Source organism: Erpetoichthys calabaricus, chromosome 12 (genome assembly GCF_900747795.2).
Source record: "Erpetoichthys calabaricus chromosome 12, fErpCal1.3, whole genome shotgun sequence".
NCBI classification, from domain to species: Eukaryota; Metazoa; Chordata; class Cladistia; order Polypteriformes; family Polypteridae; genus Erpetoichthys; species Erpetoichthys calabaricus.
In genome coordinates this window covers 51903234-51921361 of record NC_041405.2, presented here as the reverse complement: position 1 = coordinate 51921361, position 18128 = coordinate 51903234, and the positions used below count along the sequence as shown (strand labels likewise).

General features: G+C 43.7%; 1 protein-coding gene across 1 annotated transcript in view; it reads left to right on the top strand.

Moving 5' to 3' along the window:
- The window catches only part of efnb1 (ephrin-B1), a 55955-nt gene that overhangs the window by 19579 nt on the left and 18248 nt on the right, over window positions 1–18128 (top strand). Inside the window, exon 2 of the mRNA XM_028815512.2 lies at window positions 14749–15026. Coding sequence (XP_028671345.1) covers window positions 14749–15026 — 278 coding nt within the window. The remainder of the gene's footprint in view (window positions 1–14748; window positions 15027–18128) is intronic.

The following is an 18128-nucleotide window of genomic DNA, read 5'->3' as shown; positions in this document are numbered from 1 at the left end:
CCTTTGTATACAAGAGGGTCATATAAATGTGAGTGAGGCTTCCTGGCACCAGCCATGACTGCTCTCTAAATAACCGCTGTAGGATTCAGATGTCCGGCTGCCTGGTCCGGGGTTATGTTTGCGTAAGAGGGGACACTTTTAAAAATCATTTTAAGGTTTGCAGTTGACTGTACCTTTTGTTTCAATATGAGCTGCTCTGTGCTTTTTTTTTTTTTTCTCCTCAGCAATTGCTGCTGTCGCTGCTACCAGACGCATTCATCTGCCGGAGCTAAATTAGCCTGTCTGTGGGAGAAAAAAACTTTTATTAATTTTAATTGAAGTGAGGCCTGTTCATGCTGTTCTGCAAATGCAAAAATCAATTCATGACAAGTTGCCCCATATGCTTTGGGCGGCTTGCGTGTTGGGGGTTGTCCCGCGGCCTGACAAAACCGCCTTTGAATATCTCCTTACCTCCCAGCCAGCGTGAGGCCCATTGAGACGTAGATGAATGGTGACAGTTGAAGGGTCCCGGCCAGTCCTGCCAGCGCTGCACCCTGCCGGCTCATTGTGTCAGCGCTGGGCGGGCCGGACCGCGCGGCTATTGTCTGCAGGAATGTCGATTGGGGGAAGGAGACTGCAGGGAATTTTTTTTTTTTCCTGGGAGAATTTTAATTTGGGGGTGATGACGGTGGGGGTCTTTGACCGTGAATAAAGTGCATTTGCGTGGGCCTAGTAAACGAACAAGTGGGTGAAAGGGCTCAGCTTTCTTGTTCGCATTTCTTTCCATAAGGAGGAGACTCTAGATTAATGGTTTGGGGGCCGATTAGTTTTGGTGCCCAGGTGAACAGCTCATTCTTGCCATCTGCCCTGGCATCACCCCAGCTCCTTCTGCTCTTCCACGGAGCTCCAGGTTTTATTGCTTGCTGCAGAGCACCTCAGTTTCCCACTTTACACGGAGCGTCTCGCTCCCAGCATGTCTTCAGAGCTGGGTGATATGTCGGGAAGGGGGCGGGGGGGGGGGGGGTGTTGACGCCCTTTCATTTGCAGAAATTTTACTTTAACTATTTTTAATGACTCCTCTGACTAAATATTTGAGCATTTTCTTGATTGCCTGGCCCTCAGGGGCTGCAGGATGCAGCTTGCTATGGGAATTCAGTGCACAGTGCGGCTCTCAGTTCCACTTTTAGAAACTGTTTCTCTTTGCTCATGTTTCTCTTTGCCCTGGAGGCTTTGAGAATGGACGGTGCCAGGCAGCCCAGAGGAGACTGTAAAACCAAATAGTAAAGAGTTTGGCATTGATGAGGCAGGAGTGGAGAGCGGCTGTGAAGAGAAGCCATGTGAGCAGCTGACTGTGACCGCTCTGGCTGATTCTTAAGACAGCCTGGTGATGGGGGAAACTGGGCAACGACTACAATGGCTGTCCATTGGACTGCTGTAGTGGATAACTGGTGGAGAACCTGGCAGTGACTAAACAGGATATCCGTGGGAGGACCAAGACATTGACAATGCATGGCAATACAATATGTGGAAGAACGTGGTATTGGCTACACATAGGATCGGTGGGATTATGGGATCAGTTATTTTTGAAATTCGTGAAGTAGTGACCATGTTGAGGACATGATAGTAACATGAGTGAAGGTGCAGGAGTGTTTCCAGCGATTTGCTTGTATCCCAACTAGGGTTGGTTTCCCTTTGCTTCTTTGGGATTCTCCATCTGGCCTTTTGCGGAATGCATTTAATACTCTAGAAGTTCTTGCATCGCTACAGCCATCAAAATCATTGGCTTTTAGTGCCCTTGTCTTGAAATATTTTTTTACAGCTTGTCTCAAGTCTCGGTTCACAATCAACAGACCTCCACATGGCGCGAACAGGAGGTGCGTTTATTATTTATTGAGCAACTAGTGGTTTAAAGGCTTGTCGAGGCTCCTCGGTGTTGGTGTCGGCCATATGTACGTTTCTTTCTTTTTTTTTTTTGTGCTTGTCTGCTATTGTATACTGGGGTGATTTGTACTGTTCTTACTTTGAACAGCACTATATGACGTAAAGAGTGATAGTTCGGGCCTTCCTCCTGTCTGATAGTTTGGGTTGCCTGTGACTTGATTTTGAAAGGGGAGCCAAAATAAAAAACATTTCAGCCAAAAGTACAATGCACTTTACTCTTCACTGAATTGATTTTTGGTTGTCATGCTGTGATTTCAAGCCTAATAAAGCTGAATTAAAAAAAAAAAGGACATTTCACATTTGTCTTAGTGCAGCACCGCTGTAAGAAACTATATACTTGGTAGAATTATTTTTTTTTCTTAATAAGTTTTTGTGTGTTTGTACTTGAATATGTATGTCTGTGTTTTACTTATTTGGCTGATGCATTTATCCAAGGTGACTTACAGTATTTGAGAGATACAATTGGTGACATTTCTTTTGTTTGTCCAGTTGGAGCTCAGGGTCACACGGCGTCAGTAGTGGGTTTTCAAACTACACCCTCAGTGTTTAAAGTCCAAAGCCTTAACCACTACGCCATACTGCCTGCCTAAACCATCACTGATGGGGATTCAAACCCACGGTCCACACATGTTAATTATTCAGAGGTTTGGAATCATTCAGAAATGTTCATGTTTGTGATAAAAATTGATACTTTTTTTATCAAATTACCATTAAATCCATTTTAAAATATAGCCAACCAATATAACAAATGGCTATTAGTGCTTGAAACAGCTCATTTGTAGCTTCTTATTCACATACTACAAATGCACGCAGTCCTTACTTGCTCCTGAGAAACTGATTTATCGAGAGGCCTTTGTAATTGCATTAGCAAGCCTGTTATTCTGATCACTTGGCTCGCAAGGTGCTGGCGTTCCTAAAGTTCTCAAGACAGCTTCCTCAAGAAACGCTGCGGTCTGTTGTTGTTTTGCAAAATGAAGATTATTCCACACGGCAACTTGCTGAGAAACTGAAGATTTCCTACAAAGGTGTCCACTACTGTTTTGAGAAATGGAATTAGGATAGAAGAAGAAAGGGAAGGCAGAGGTGGGCAGCTGCATAAGAGAATAAGGACATCGAAGTGTGTAGTTTGTGAAACAAACACCTTACAGGTCCTCAGTTGGCATCTTCCTTAAATACACGCAAAATACCAGTGTTGTCTGCAACCGTGTAAAGAAAAAGTGGGCAAAAGAATGCAGACAATGAACAGCGGATTTCTGCAAAAAAATATTAAAAATGCACACTGTTGATTGATTCTAAACTTTTAAATGCTAGCGTGTGTGTGTGTGTGTCACATACATATGTATACATACACTGTTGTTCTATTTAATGCAAGATATTTGCTATTAAAAAACACAAAGTAACTGAAACTTTACTGGCTGCTTAGATCTTTTCAATGGGAGCCTGAAAGATAGCTAGTCGGCCCCCAGTTACATACTTGTTCTGTACAAAATGTCATGATGGGATGTGATGAATACAAAGAAATGGTCAATAGCCTAGAAGGTTGGGGGCACAAAGGTTTGCTATCCAGAATAAATGTATAAAAATCCTAAATTGTTTTTTGTTTAAGGAATACTCCACCCAAAAATGAAAAAGAAATGTACCAAAAAAAAAATCATGTCGTTTGTAGTAATGGCTGAGAAAATTCTCCTGTTTTCATGCAGAACATGACAGAGCGCACCGCTTATGATGTATGCCAATTTTTCCAAAAGTAACTGTTAATAATCTTTTAGCAAAAAATGCACAGATTTTGAATGTTTTAGGTATACGACTGGATTATGGATATTTGTGGATTATGTGACATGAATAATGTGGGATTTTTTTTTTCCTTTTTTGCATTAATGGTTTTTTCACATTGTTTTCCACTGTACAACATTGCTCACTATTGGCTTCTATTATATCATAAACTTTTTATCTCCGTTCATGAGATCAAAAAATTTTTCTCAGCCGTCACTATAAACTACAGGGGTTAGTTAGCATATAAAAAAATAAACTTTAGGTGGAGTATTCCTTTAACCTCTAAGAATGACTTAGTGTCTGATAATAAAAGCGAGTGCACTTTCAAAAGACAAGGTCTGAGGTGAGGTGGTTCTACTAGCTGATCATGGTGCTGGTGATGTGTGGCATTTTGATTGGCACATGCAAGTACGAGTTTCACTGTATTCTGTTCATGTGACATTAACAATCCTATTAACTTTCAATTGGATTCAATTTATGTATAGCGCTTTTCAGTGAATTTAGCATAAGAGGTAAAATGCAAAATTAGTGACCTTATGTGCCCACATAAAATATAAATGATTGAACACAGTCATACAGTCAGTGCATCTCTTAAAAAATAAAAAGCAACAAATATTTGTATATATTTTTAACATTCCTACCTCCTGTAATGAGGTGATGTCCATGAACAAGAGACACAAGGACACTTGTGATAGGACGTCCTAAAATAGTAGCAACTGCATGGAGCTCCAACTCCAAGGCAGCATTGTCATCTGGTGTCATGTCCGTTTAAGATTAATAAGTTGGGCTGGCCACACGTCTTTGAGCACTGGCATTAATGTCAGACAGAGGACACCTTGGTCGCCGTATTGATTAAGTCCTGCCCAACACTTTTCCTGCAGGATTATTAGGAAGGCCATACTGCCTAACCTGGCAGGATCGGGTATAAGGGCCAATGCTGAGCACGCTTGAGGAGTCAGCTAGTAGGTCGCTGGGTGACCGAGGCCTGAGGCAGCCATGATCCCCAACTCCATAGTTTACTCTTAGTTATTAAGTGGACTGTCTTCTCCAAAGTAACTTAACAAAGGACAAAGACAAATTACAAGGACCAAACCAAGTGCTACTGACTTTATCTGTTATTCATAAACACAAGGTGTGCCCTAAATGAATATGGATGACCTGATGGCGACTGTGCAGAGAACATGCCGGACTGGAATGGCAAGCTGCAATATCCACGTGATCTCTGTCTGACAACTGAGGGCTCCTCCTCGCTAGAATCTTCTCAAGTTGCTGTTCCGACTCCCACCCCACCTCAGATTATGATTTCTGTTCAGAACCATGGTGATGCAGGCAGGTGCTCTTCACCTTTGTGTTGTTAAATTGGGCTTTCGGACCCCTTGATGTACGATGGCAATTTCACCTCTTTGTTTCCTGGTGAAATTTGCACACTGGGTCACCTGAATTCTGCCTACTGGATCCATAGCCTTTATCTGGCTTGGAAGCAAATGCAGACGCAGGCTTTCAAGGAATAGCCAGAGGTGGCCAGGTGGGCAGAAAGACCAGAGGTTAAAGGGAAGCCTCCTCTGAGGTTAAGAGGGGAGGAAAAGGAAAAAAAGAAAGAAAGAAAGAAAAAAAAAAAAACCGAAACGTATGACATCCAGAGCAGAGTGTTTTGTTGTGTCAGGAGAAAAGCCGGCCGTCTCCATGGCAACCTGTTTATGCCTCACTGGTGCATCTTGTAAATCCAATTGGAGGGAGAATGAGGCCTTGTCTTCACAGAGGCCTGAATGGGCCTGCGAGTAAAAACCCGGCTTAAAGTGTGTCGGAGTCCCAAATAAATGAAGAGCAGGGAACAAAAGAGGCCTGGTTTGGCCTTATCTCTGGGAGTTTATTAATGGGGCCCCCTTAACCCCTGCCAATTGAGGTGGGCTGGCTTGCCGCTGTCGACAAGCGCGTTCCCCGGATTGCCGTAGGCCGGGCCTAGCACCTGGCACATTTAACATAATTTAATTAAAAGACTTTTTCCTCTCAGTGGGAAAGTTTTCTGCATTAGCATTTTATCACATTATATCTTCACACTTCCACAAATATATTTTTTTTTTTCCCCCGAGCCAGCAGGAGTGTCTTGGAGGGAAGCCGAACTGCTTGCATTCCCCCACCTGAATTTGACTTGCTTCTGACAATGCCTGGTGACAAGCGGGGTGGGAGGCAAGCGCTTCTGACCTGTTGGGTGGTGTTGGGATTCTACTCCAAAAAAGGAGAAGTGGAGCCTGACATACGCAAGAGAGAGACAGAGAGAGCCCCCCAAAAATACCTTACACTTGCATTGCTCTCCTCTCAAACAGTCTTGTTGGCAGCCCTGCAGGAGTGTCCAGGCTCAGTGGAAGCAAGACACCAGTGTCCATTTATTGTTTAAACCCACTTTTTTGCTGGTCAAACCGGTGAGGAGCTGGAACAACAGTAGGTGTGAGTCGGGGATGTGACAATTTATTGCAGGATATGCTTGTGCCTCGTGATCACAGTGGAATGCATGACAGTTAACTGTAGGAGGAAACCTGTGTTAGAGTGGAGAAAAGGAGCAAACACCGCAGAGCAGATTGGAGCAGGGGTCCGAGTAATGCCAAGGATGATGTGAAATTGATAATGTCCATGTCAAACATTTTTATGTAATGCCTTTTACAGTGCAGTATATCATGCCACAAGGGAGACAGTAAAAGGAAAGGATAGTTTAAAAAAAGGTAATCATAATTACTTCTAGGATTATGTAATGTAATATACAACAATATAATTAATTTTATATTCTTATAATATATGATGGGGGTATGGTGGTGCAGAGTCTGGATGGAGCAGTGGTCGATGCAATGCAAAACATCTCTGGAACCCTTTGTCCTTTAAATCACAAATTTGTGAGTGATATGAAATTTATACTATCCAAGTAATATTATGGTTACGTAGTGCCTTTTACAGTGCAGTATAACATATGCACAGGGGAAGGTCATATGAGACTGTGAAAGGAAGAAAATTAAAAAAAATACTTGTAATTACTTCTAGCTTGTCTTCCCAAGTCCAGTCCTGAGGTCCCACTGTGGCCGTGGGTTTAGTGGTTCAGATTGACTTCTAAATGATCTCATTGTTTAATTAGGAATGAAAGTCTGAAGCCACAGTGGTACCCCAGGACTGAAGTTACAGGATTAATATATATAATGTTATGGAATATTACACAATATAACGCATGTTATATTATTATAATAGCTGATGTGGGAGAATAGTGGTTCAGCATATAGCATTGCTCCCTCATGGCTCCAGCACGGTGCTTTCAAATCTCAGTATGGTTGATGTCTGAGTAGAGTTTGCATGTTCTCCTCGTGTATGTGTGAAGTTTTCCTCCCACATTCCAGATACACATGAGTGAGCATTGGCGTGTGCCCTGAGATGGAGCTGCACCTTGTTCAGGCTGGGTTTCTGATCTGCATCCTATGTTACCAAAATATGCTGCAACGTGGCATAAGGTAAGATGGGTAAAGAATTTTTAAAGTGATACAAGAGATTTTGGATTTGTGACTAGGAGCATTTGAGTTCATGTTTGGCAGCTCACCTGCTTTTCACTCAGTGATGAAATTTGCTCATGCTAAACGCACAACCTAAATTTATTTATATACTAGCGACTAGGAGCCTGATCGAATCGGGCTATAAATTCTACGTTTGTGAAATCAGTACTTTCTCTGCAAAGAATTATTTGTTTTTTTAAGTCCCTGAAATGTTTTTGTTCTAATATATAGATTTGAGCAAATTTTGGTGTTTCACCCTCTCCAGGGTGCAAGGGTCCAGATTGATGGTATATTTGGCCATGTATTCTGTAACAATATGGACCATGGCCTGGAGTCAGGGATATTTGTGTGCCCATGGATGCACAGGCTAATGCACTGTTGTACTTTCTGATATTTTTCAAGAAGTGCTTGGAGTTTGGGTCTAAATATGTCAACGGGTTCTTAAACCTGTCAGGGTATCTGTAAGGGTTAATTCGAACTTGACCTTTATGGCAGCAATTGTATTCTCCACTTTGCTTGTTCTCACAGGTGAAGTTAAATGAGTTGCAATGTTTGCACAGGTTGTCAAATGCGCCAGAGTGGTGCTCCAGAACTTCGTCCTCAATAATATCTGTGTGATTGCACATGGCAGTGCCGTGCCGCTGAGCATTTTCATGCCATAAGGCACAGGCTGCTCGATGTCTTTCAACCCGTGCTGCATTTGCGGCTGCTCGAGCTTCTTCAGTCGCTTGTGCACGGCTGGCATGATTTCAGCGTTAGTAGCATTCTATAGCGCACGTTCTTCATCTGTCCTTTGTGTCCGATTTGCACAATTTCTTTCAGCGTTAGTAGCATTTGTAGCCGCACGCTGCTCATCCGTTTGTTGTGCACGTTGTGTACGTCTGGTCACATTAGCAAGTCTACGTTCCTCATCAGTCATGTGACTTCTTTTCCTACGCATCCTTTACGCGGCCGCAGCTGTTGTGGCTGCGTTGCGATCGTCACTCATTTTAGATCTGAGATCGGCTAAAATTTAAACAATGACTGTTGTTAATACCCAGCCGTCATTACTCATGTTTCTTTAGAGTCGAGGTATTGACGTGAACACCATACATACGGATACTATCAAATTATATATAAGAATATATCCATTTTCTGAAAGTGCTTTGTTTATAACAGGTGGATAGGCCACTACAGCATGTGATGGCAGGCAGGGTAAAATGCCAGTCCATAACAAGATATCTTCACACAGACTCAGTCAAACTGGGCCGGTTAACCTCACACCAAGGTGTTGGAAGAAACTCTCCGGTAGGCCATACAAACTCCAGACTGGACTCTCATCCCTGGAACTCAGAACACTGCATCCCCATGCTGCTTATTCTGTATGTGTAATGTGTATAATCCTCATCCTCTTTGCTTTCCATCTTAATCTGTTTTTAGCTAGCCTCTTTATTTCTCCATTGGTCTTCCTTTTCTTTTCTTTTTTTTATTGTCCATGGTTGCCTCTGCGATGCTCAAGGCCAGTCTTCCAGGTGATCCCCTCATCAGATGCCCAGCATACTTTCACCTTTCTTTGTTTTAAATCGATTTACAGATATGTCTTTGTTGTCACCCTCCGTAACACCTACACCTCTTTGTTACTTGCTTTGTTTTCCCAACTTATTCGTAGAAGTCTTCTCTAGCACCGTTTGCATGAAAGTGTCTATTTTCCTTTTCTGGTCTTTATCCAGTGCCCATATTTCACACCCAAAGCCCAAAATTGAGAAAATGTAACACTTCGTAGCAATTTCTTTTTTAAAATGTAGATTTAAACCTCCTTTCATTAATTGTTTCTGTTTCTAAAAAAACAGCTTTGGCCATTCCTTGTCCGTGTTCTTACTACTTTTGTACATTTCCCAGTTTCTATTATCCAAATTCCCAAGTGTTTGTACTTTTTAACCTACTCCTATTTCACTCCTTTAGACACTGTTTCACTTGTTTTTCCTGCTGATTTAGGAGTTGCCATTACTTGGTCTTTATTATGGTTAATTTTGCGTTTTGTTTCTGTTGATGTAATTCACTCTCTTCAATCAGTACTGAGTCATCTACATTGTTTAGGATGTGCCCCCCTAGAATTAATCCTTCATCCTCCTCCAGTGCAGATGTTTAGAAACGTCTGCTGTGCTGAACAGTACAGGTGATAAAATAATATGTGTAATGAAGGCTCGAATGTGGTACAAAGGTGTCCCAAGTGTAGAACCCATCAGAGAGGTCAGATCAGTGCATCTTGTTACTCACCATTTTTTGATACCATATTGGAGCATGTGAGTGGCTGAGCTGGAGCTCCATTTTAGCATTGTATATATGTATGTATGTGTGTGTGTGTGTGTGTGTGTGTGTATATATATATATATATATGTATATGTGTGTGTATGTGTGTATGTGTGTGTATGTGTGTATGTGTGTGTATATGTATGTATGTGTGTATATATATATATATATATATATATATATATATAATAATACAGGGCGAGTCAAAATGATGTTAACACTAATGGTACTGCTATCTATATACTTATACAGTTTATGTGCCACATATGTTACATGTGTTGAGCATGATGGCAAACAGGTTGACACATTCTTGTAAATCATCTTGCACATATGAAGTATATTTTGTGAATAAATTGTTTCTGCCATTCAACTTTGATCATAATTTTTACTCACCCTGTATATATAAACATGTAAATGTATGTGTAAACAAAGTGTGTGTGTGTGTGTGTATATATATATATATATATATATATATATATATAATTTTTTTTTTATGTCCCCCGTGTATGCTGCTGCTTTCCCTTTTTGAGATTTGGACTGGTTTGGTTTATTTTTGCCCTTTTATTTTTGTCTCTTTTCTCTCTCTGTCTTTTTCTTTTTTCATGTCCACCTGACCATGGCCGATATGTTTTGTCTCCATTTCAATGCCGAGGTTTCTCCATGAAGTGGTGTCTCAGAAAGCACAGATTAGTTGGTAAAAGTTTGAAGTGCTCTGCATTGAGGGTGGGGGGTGGAGAGTTTGGGATTTGGGGTTAGATGACGAGGCGGTGGGTGGGGGTGCAGATTTGTTGAGGGGTGGGGGGTGCAATAATCGCATTTATCTGCATGAATGAAAATTGCCATTGAAAGACATGAAAGGATTTTGGCTCGATGGTCCCTAAACGAGGGGGTCCTGTCTCCGAGCTCCGTGGAGGGATATGTTAATGCCGCTGATTAATATTCATTTCTTTCCAAAACAAGCATAATGCCCTGCTGTTTTAGCCGATGTCTTTCCTGTTTTTAATGAAACTGCAGGCCGAGGCGGTCACACCCCTCCTATTAGCTTTTGGGTTAGATGAGATGAACAAATTAAACTGCCCAGGCAAAAATTTGTCACTAGGGTGAAGGGAACACTGAGGTGGGGGTTGGTGAGTTGGCCTGTTAAGGCTGCCTGTGGCCAACGTTGTGGCATGGGGTACAGGCAACTCAAACTGGATTCGGAATTGGATTTTGAAGAAGGTGCTATGGTAGACACTGGTTGATTTGAAGTGGGCATTGTGGCCTAGCAGATAAGGCATTGGACTGTAAAGCTCAAGGCTTTGTATTCAGTCCTACAGTATGGGTGCTATAAACCCGGCCCTGTTGCTTAGTAAGTTGCTTTGAGTGTTAATATAGTAATGTGCAAGAGGAGGAGGAGGAGGTGGTAGTAAAGTTCACACCTCATCTCCACTGCACCCTGAGATCACAAATTGATGTGGCGTGTCAATGTGACATAGCGGGACAACCTGGTTGCTCAAGCTCAGGGGACCAGAGCGTAATCTTGACAGCACTGGATGCAATGAGAAACAAAACCTGAATGGGGACACCCAGATCTCTGCACACACTGGCATGGGGCCAGTTTAGAGCCACTAATTAACTTGCCATACTCAGGTTTTATAGGAAGGTTATTATACTTGCTAATCATGGTGCTGCTGGAGAGTGGCAACATGCTGCCTGATGATGAACACCCTCGAGTAAAGCTACATCCATAGCACTACATTTTAGTTTAAAAAATGTGTTTTTAAATGAAAACTATCTTTGCCAACACCTTACTTAAATGACCAAAAACACATATGACGTAATCATCTGTTTACACTGGGCATGCATGCAGCATAGATGTCTTGAACCAGGCACACACTGCGATTTTTGTGGCACGATTTTAAGCCCAATTTGCAGTCGCCGACTGATTTTCTGAATCTCCTTGAATTTCAGCTTCATCAGCCATCTTTTCAAATGTGTGGGCAGGATTGCAGTGCCCAATTGCTTCTCACGATTGGGCTATCACACCATTGGGAAGAATTTCTGTGTCCATGTCATGTTCATGTCAGAAATTTCAGTCATCCGTCTTGCAGTGTGAGCTGCATCACAATCTGATTTTTCTGATGTCGCCATCAAATTCACTGTGTAGCGAATGCAGGGAGTGTTGTACAAATATAGTCATCGTGGCATGTCAGTCGGACCAAACATGTTTGTGCAGTTTGAGCTCATGTACATCAGGCGCCTCTATTGTGCAGTGTGAGCAGTCACCTGACCAGCATTTCTAAAAATCACCCAAAATGCAATAATTTAGATGCATACAGGTAAGTAACACAACAAAAAAAACAAATCTTGTCTGCCCGTGATGTTGGAAAAAGTTTTTTCTTCCATGAAAGGTGAGCAGTTAGGGAATGAGCCATGTAATGATGAAGAACCGAACAGAGCACGGTGAAATGTTCTACTTCGCCAGTGCAGACTGTAACGCCACGCCTGCATTTTCAAACGTCTCTGACTCTAGAGAGGGCTTTCAAAAGTATTTGTTTTTGGTGGTTGAAAACGGTCCATATTTTTAAAATGAAAACGTACTAGTGTGGACAGGGCCCAAGACTTTCACTGTACCCTGTACACGTGATAATAACGACCTTCTCTATAAACCACTAAAAAACTACTAACAAGAAGGAACAGCACATGGTAAGTAAAAGACAGATGGTGTAAGAAACAGTATTTGTTGTCCAATATCTCACCTGCTTTTTGCCTTGTTGGAGTCCTCTGGAGCCAAAGCCAGCGCTGGATGAGACGCGAGTCGGTTTCTTGGTAGAACCATTTAGAGTCAGTTTTCTGCTGTGCTGAGCATAGTGCTGATACCTCAGTGATCCAACACATGGTGTTTTCATACTCTCCTCATGTCTGTATGTGGCATCCTTCCACATGTTACGTTCATTTTTGATTCAGAATTGGCACCATGCGAGTGGGCCTAGACCAAACAGGATAATATCAGGATAGCCCCTTGACCCTGAATTGGGCTAAGTGGGTGGGAGAATGTTATGTTATGGTGTATCTAGCATCGTTTATGGAAATACTTGTCGTCTCCCATGGGCCCTCATCTGATGTTCCTTTTGTGAAATATTCTTGCCTATGTTGACAATTTGAATTGATGGTTTATTTAGGTTTCAGTAGACGTTATTATCCAGAAGGGAAGTTTGTTTTATCTGTTTGCCTACCTAGTTATTTGTTTTTAATTGTTCCCAGAAGGTGCTGTTTTTTCATTGAGTCGAGTTTTCCCTTCAGCTCGCTCCGTCTCTTTCATTCTTGTTCCCAACCACCCCCACCTTTTCCTTCATTTCTTCTTTCTCACAGTCCTCTTTTTCTCGTCTCCTTCTTTCTTCACTGTCTCCTCCCTCCATCTCCTCCATTTCTTGCTTTTCGCCTGCCCCCCCCCCCCGCCCCCCCACTAAGCAGGTAATTCAGACACTCAAGACAAATCGCGGCTTTAATCCTCTGAGCCCCTCTTCTCTTCTCCTCCCGACTGAAAGCCGCATTATTTTTTTGCTTTGAAAGGAAGCAGCTAATTGTCGGAGTGATTCCTCTGGCTCTACGGCCCCCGAAACCCAATACTTTGACCGCTTTGCAAATAAAGCGGTGGTACTGGTTTTGATGGGAGCTTGCTGCCTGTAAAGAGTTTGACAACATGGCCACCATATTTGTCCAACTCTAAGGAATTTGCTTTCAGGGCCCCCCTCGGCTGCCTCCTCACCTTTCCCCTCAGGAACACCTTTTGGAACAATAAGGAACCTGAACACCGTCACTCGATAGCCCGGCTCCCACAGCTTGGTGTTTAGGCTTTGCAAAGCAAACAGGTCCATGTAGCCAGACAGAGAGTGCTCTGTGTTCTGGAAAGCATCCTGTGGAGGGCTTGGGGGGGGGGGGGGGGGAGTGGGGAGTGGCCATGCCACAGTTTATCTTGGGTCTCTCACTCTCGTGTAGCGGCTCTGGATGAGACGTGTCATTAGAACTGGGCATGATGTACGTGAGGACCCACAATCCCACAAGTGGCCTGATATTAGGACTCCCAAAAAATTTTATGCAGGTTGATGAGAGCTCAACATCCTAAAAGTGTTATGTGAAAGTGTCAATCTAGTCTGCCCATGGCCTTCAGTGAGAGCCTGCTTGTAGGTGAAGCAGCACATCAAAGGGTTTTGCAGTACTGTTTTGTGGTTAGGGCTTAAAATTCACATTAGCTGCATGCAGATTACTGAGGGCACTCAATCCCTCAATGGCCTGTAGTTGAGGACTCACAGTTCTGGAGGGTAGCATGTAGACTGAAGATGGGCCCTGCATTTGCTTGTTTGTGTCTTAGAGTCCACCATCACAGGATTAGTCCTCGTGTGCAAAGTTCCAGGGTCAGGATGGCCGGGGAGGGGGGGGGGGGGGGGGGGGGGGGGGGATGGGGAGAGGGGGATGTGTATGTGTACTGTATGTGCCCCTTGTGCACATGCGGGTGTGTACTACATGTAAGACAGTGGATCCCTGTTGTGGGCACATGTGTTTGATGGCATTTTATTATGTTTGGATTGGGTGGATGAAAATGACTTTGCTTTAATCAAGTGTACACCCAACTCCTTGTGGTTTAAACTTCAGGCCACCTTACAAGTGTAGTCATCAAAATTCTCACCAAGTCGGTATTTAATGGAGTGCCAGCATAAAGTCCCCCCCTATTTATTCAGGTTGCAGGCAGCCTGGATGACTCTCAGAACAAGGACACAGCGCATCCAGTACGCTAGCTGTGCCTAATTCTCTGGTGCTAGGGCTTAAGGGGTGGGGAAGTATTTTGCAGCAACAAGCTCTCAATTCCAAGGAACATCTGCTCTGGAGACGTCTGTCGGCCCTCGAGTTCTGCTCCATTTGCGGCTGCTGGGGAGCAGAGTTTGCGATTGGTGGTAGGCCCAGGCAAGGAGGGACTGAGCTGGCAGTAGGGTTTGTGCAGTATGTGCCGAGTCAGGGAGAGCAGAAAATGAAAAGAGATCTGCCATCTGCTTGTCACATTGCCCATGCTTCCTGTGGGCCTAAAGCATTTCAGCTGGAAGTAAAGCAAGGGGCAGATTAAAGAAGATAATGATCATTTTCAGGCTGTCACCTCTTATTCCATCCATCATTCTGAACTTGTCTTATAGTGCAGGCATCAGCATGCCATTGAGTGTGCCAGTCCACAGTTCTAATAACCTCTCCCTTTCTTTCTCTTTTTCAGTTTTCTGCCTGGCAGGGGCTTGGTGATCTACCCTGAGATCGGCGACAAGCTGGACATTATCTGCCCCAAGGGTGACGGGGGCCGACCCTATGAGTATTATAAACTGTACCTGGTGAGGAAGGCACAGGTAGAGAGTTGCAGCACTGTCATGGACCCCAATGTTCTGGTGACATGCAACAAACCAGAGCAAGATATCAAGTTCACCATCAAGTTCCAGGAGTTCAGCCCCAACTACATGGGCCTGGAGTTCAAGAAGAACGTTGACTACTTCATCACCTGTAAGCATCTTGCCTGCTGACCTGGTAGTCCTCTAGTTGGGACGTTTACTAGCTAATGTGCCCACAGTGCCAGACATGTTAAAATCAGTAAAGAAGGGTGTGCCATTGTACCTACTATGACTGAGGCTTGCAATTGCAATCTTATCTGAATCCAGGTATTTAAAATGAAGTTATAGGACTTAGTAAGAGAAGAACAAGAAAAGAGTTGGCCTTGATTATATATAGCACCGTTCAGTTGAGAACACAGAGAGCTCAAGTACAGCCCTTTAGGAATGTTATATTTGAACCACAGGCTGGTTAAGTTATTGAACCACAGTTAGATGGTGACTTGGCAGCAAGGACTGAATGAGGCTTATGGCTTCAAATGTGGGGCCTTGCATGACCATGCTGCACTGTTCCCCTCTGCCATGCTGTATATCTGGCCAGCTCAAGGGACCCAGATTAACACAATCCGAGGTTAAATCACTTATTTAGGGCACTCGCCCATGCTGGTCTCACAGACACAACCGTAGGATAGATTGGGCAATTGTAATGGCACTCTGAGTTTTGTCTACCAGCATGTCTACAATCGATGGCTCCAAATAGATAGAGTAAAATTGGGCATGGATGGAGAGGACGCACAAGTCTGTAGAAAAGATAAAGCAGTTTCAGGGAGGCTTCAGAGTTCAGAGTGTGGGCCCAATTTCAGTGGGGACTCTGTGTGAATGAGGCTGCGATGAAACAAAAACACAGTGACGCTTGTCATGTGTACCTGTGAGATCATATGCTATTTAAAAAAAAAAAAAAAAAGTGTTGTAGTCTGGCATGTGCCAGGGAGCTTCATTAGTACAATTCCCAGGCGGCGATTAGCAGAGCTGTGAGTAACTCGGCCCGTTCACCTTGATGTTCCGTGACTTGCTGGAGGGTAAGGAGCTGTGGGAACCCGTCAGCACTTGACACTTCTTGGCATGCCTCCTCTTGTCTTGATGGTGTATTGGGTCTAGGAGATATCACGCTGGGCTATTTGTCTGTTGGGCGCTTTCGCTCAGTCTTGTGACAGATGTTAAGTAGCAGATTGAACGGTCGGGTGATGCCAGGTGAAAAGCCTGGCATACTGTATATGTGTATACAGTATATGCATGTATATTTAAGTCCAGTTATAGACCATGTCTTGCTCCCAATGCTTCTTGGGAGAAACTCCAGCTTCCCCACAACTCTCCTCCATATAAATGGATTTAGAAAAAGGATTGATGCATATGTGTATTGTATGTACATACTATATATATAATTTTTTTTTTTTAGGGGTCACAGGCACCTATTGATTAGGAGTGTAGTCGTACTTCATTAAATGCATGCTTATGTCTTAGGCTTGGTCTCCAAATGCACACATTTTTGACAGGCTGCCAACCCAAGAAGACACAGTTGTTTCAGTTGGCCAGCATCAAACAGCGTGTATAGATGAAAGATGGCCCGGTCCCAGCTAGATGGCCGTTCTCCATTCAGAACTTGCACAAGTGCTAACTTTAAAAATTCTGCAGCACAATGCCCTAATCGCTGCTGAATGTCTGAAAAGGTGCTGTTCTGCTGTTAGAAATAATCCAGCTCAAGCGGGAAGGAGTTGTAATCTGCTGGATTTCAGCGAGTGGAACCTCTCCACTGCGAGGTCCTTTGATCCTCTTACTGGCACAATCCTGGGTTGGCATATTAAAATTATGCCTCTCCAATGGGCAGACCTATCAGCTTTTGAGGTAAATCTTTCAAACTTTAAGTCACCCTGAGAGGCGCGTCCTTCAGGAGTCGGCAGAGGTACGATATGTGGACTGCAGTTCCCCATGGATCTGTGACGTGAGGGCTAGAGAGCTGCAGATCACTTCTGTGCTTGTTTCTCCAACCCCTAACTCTCCCTACTGTGTGACCCTTTTTATTTTGGCACACACAGTGCAGACAGTGTCAGGTTTGTCTGTATTTTAGACTTGAAGGGGTTAAAGCTAGGTCAGGTCTGTGATGCCGCGAAGCAGCGTCTGACTGAGGGGGCCAACCTAATCTTCTCCAGCACCCTGAAGCCCCGAGATCCAAGGCAAACCACAAGTGTCAGCTTTTATACTTCAAGAAGTGCTCAGCCTAAGAGGAACAAAGAAATAAACATAGTACCCGTCGGCAGCTCTGTAGCGGGCATACGGCTGCCTCTTAAGGATGTGCCCCCTCCGCATCACTTCTCACTGTTGTTCTCGTTTCTGAAGTGGTCTGTGTGGCTGCTGTCTGACCGTTCTAATATGGCCCATCAGAATGCCTCTTTTTATTCGCAAATGAAAAGATTTGGCCTGAGGTTGCTGAGCTGTGGGCAGATGTTCAAATTTTGGTTGGGGTGGGTGAATGTAAAGGGTCACACAATGACGATGACATCTGACTCTAATTGCGAACATGTCATGCTGGCTTTGAAGCCTCAGTACTTGGACCTGCTCCTGGCCGCAAAGAATTTCTAATTGGCACAAACGGGAGCCCCAGGAGGTCTGGGTGGCTTTGTAGCTCTTCCCCATGTGAGCCTTTCTTTGGGGTGGGGGGCATGTCCTCTGGTCTGTTTTGGCTACCAAAAATGCAGTAAGTTGGAATAGGGGTCATGTCAATGTTTTAGATCCAACCTCTTAAGTACCTTGTTAAAAACGGCAGGGATTTTTAAAAGAGGAGAAGACACTGTTATGCCAGTTTATGGATGCAATTCTCAGAGTTGAGTGGCTATCAGCTGGCAATCAGGGTGACCTGAGGTGAATACCAAGGGTGCTGGTAGACTGTGCCATATTTACTTTCCCTGGCGGGTGTGGGAGCATGTTACACTGGATATTGTGCAGGTTCTGGGATGCTCTCTCATGATCTGACCTGCACCCCATCATGATGCCCTGTAAAATGACTTTGTTTGTAGGACTTTGTGTTGGACAGATTCTGGATGTATTTATGATGCCAAGTGAAATGCCCAGTTAACATTCAGAACAATGCTGGGATAGGATTCTTACAGGTGTACTGGTTGTCTAGTCAAGCTTTCACTAAGCGTAAGGTAGAAACCGCTGTAGCTATCAGGGAGCAGTGGACATTTCATGGGGACTAGCTGGTCTGTCTCTGCATTTACCC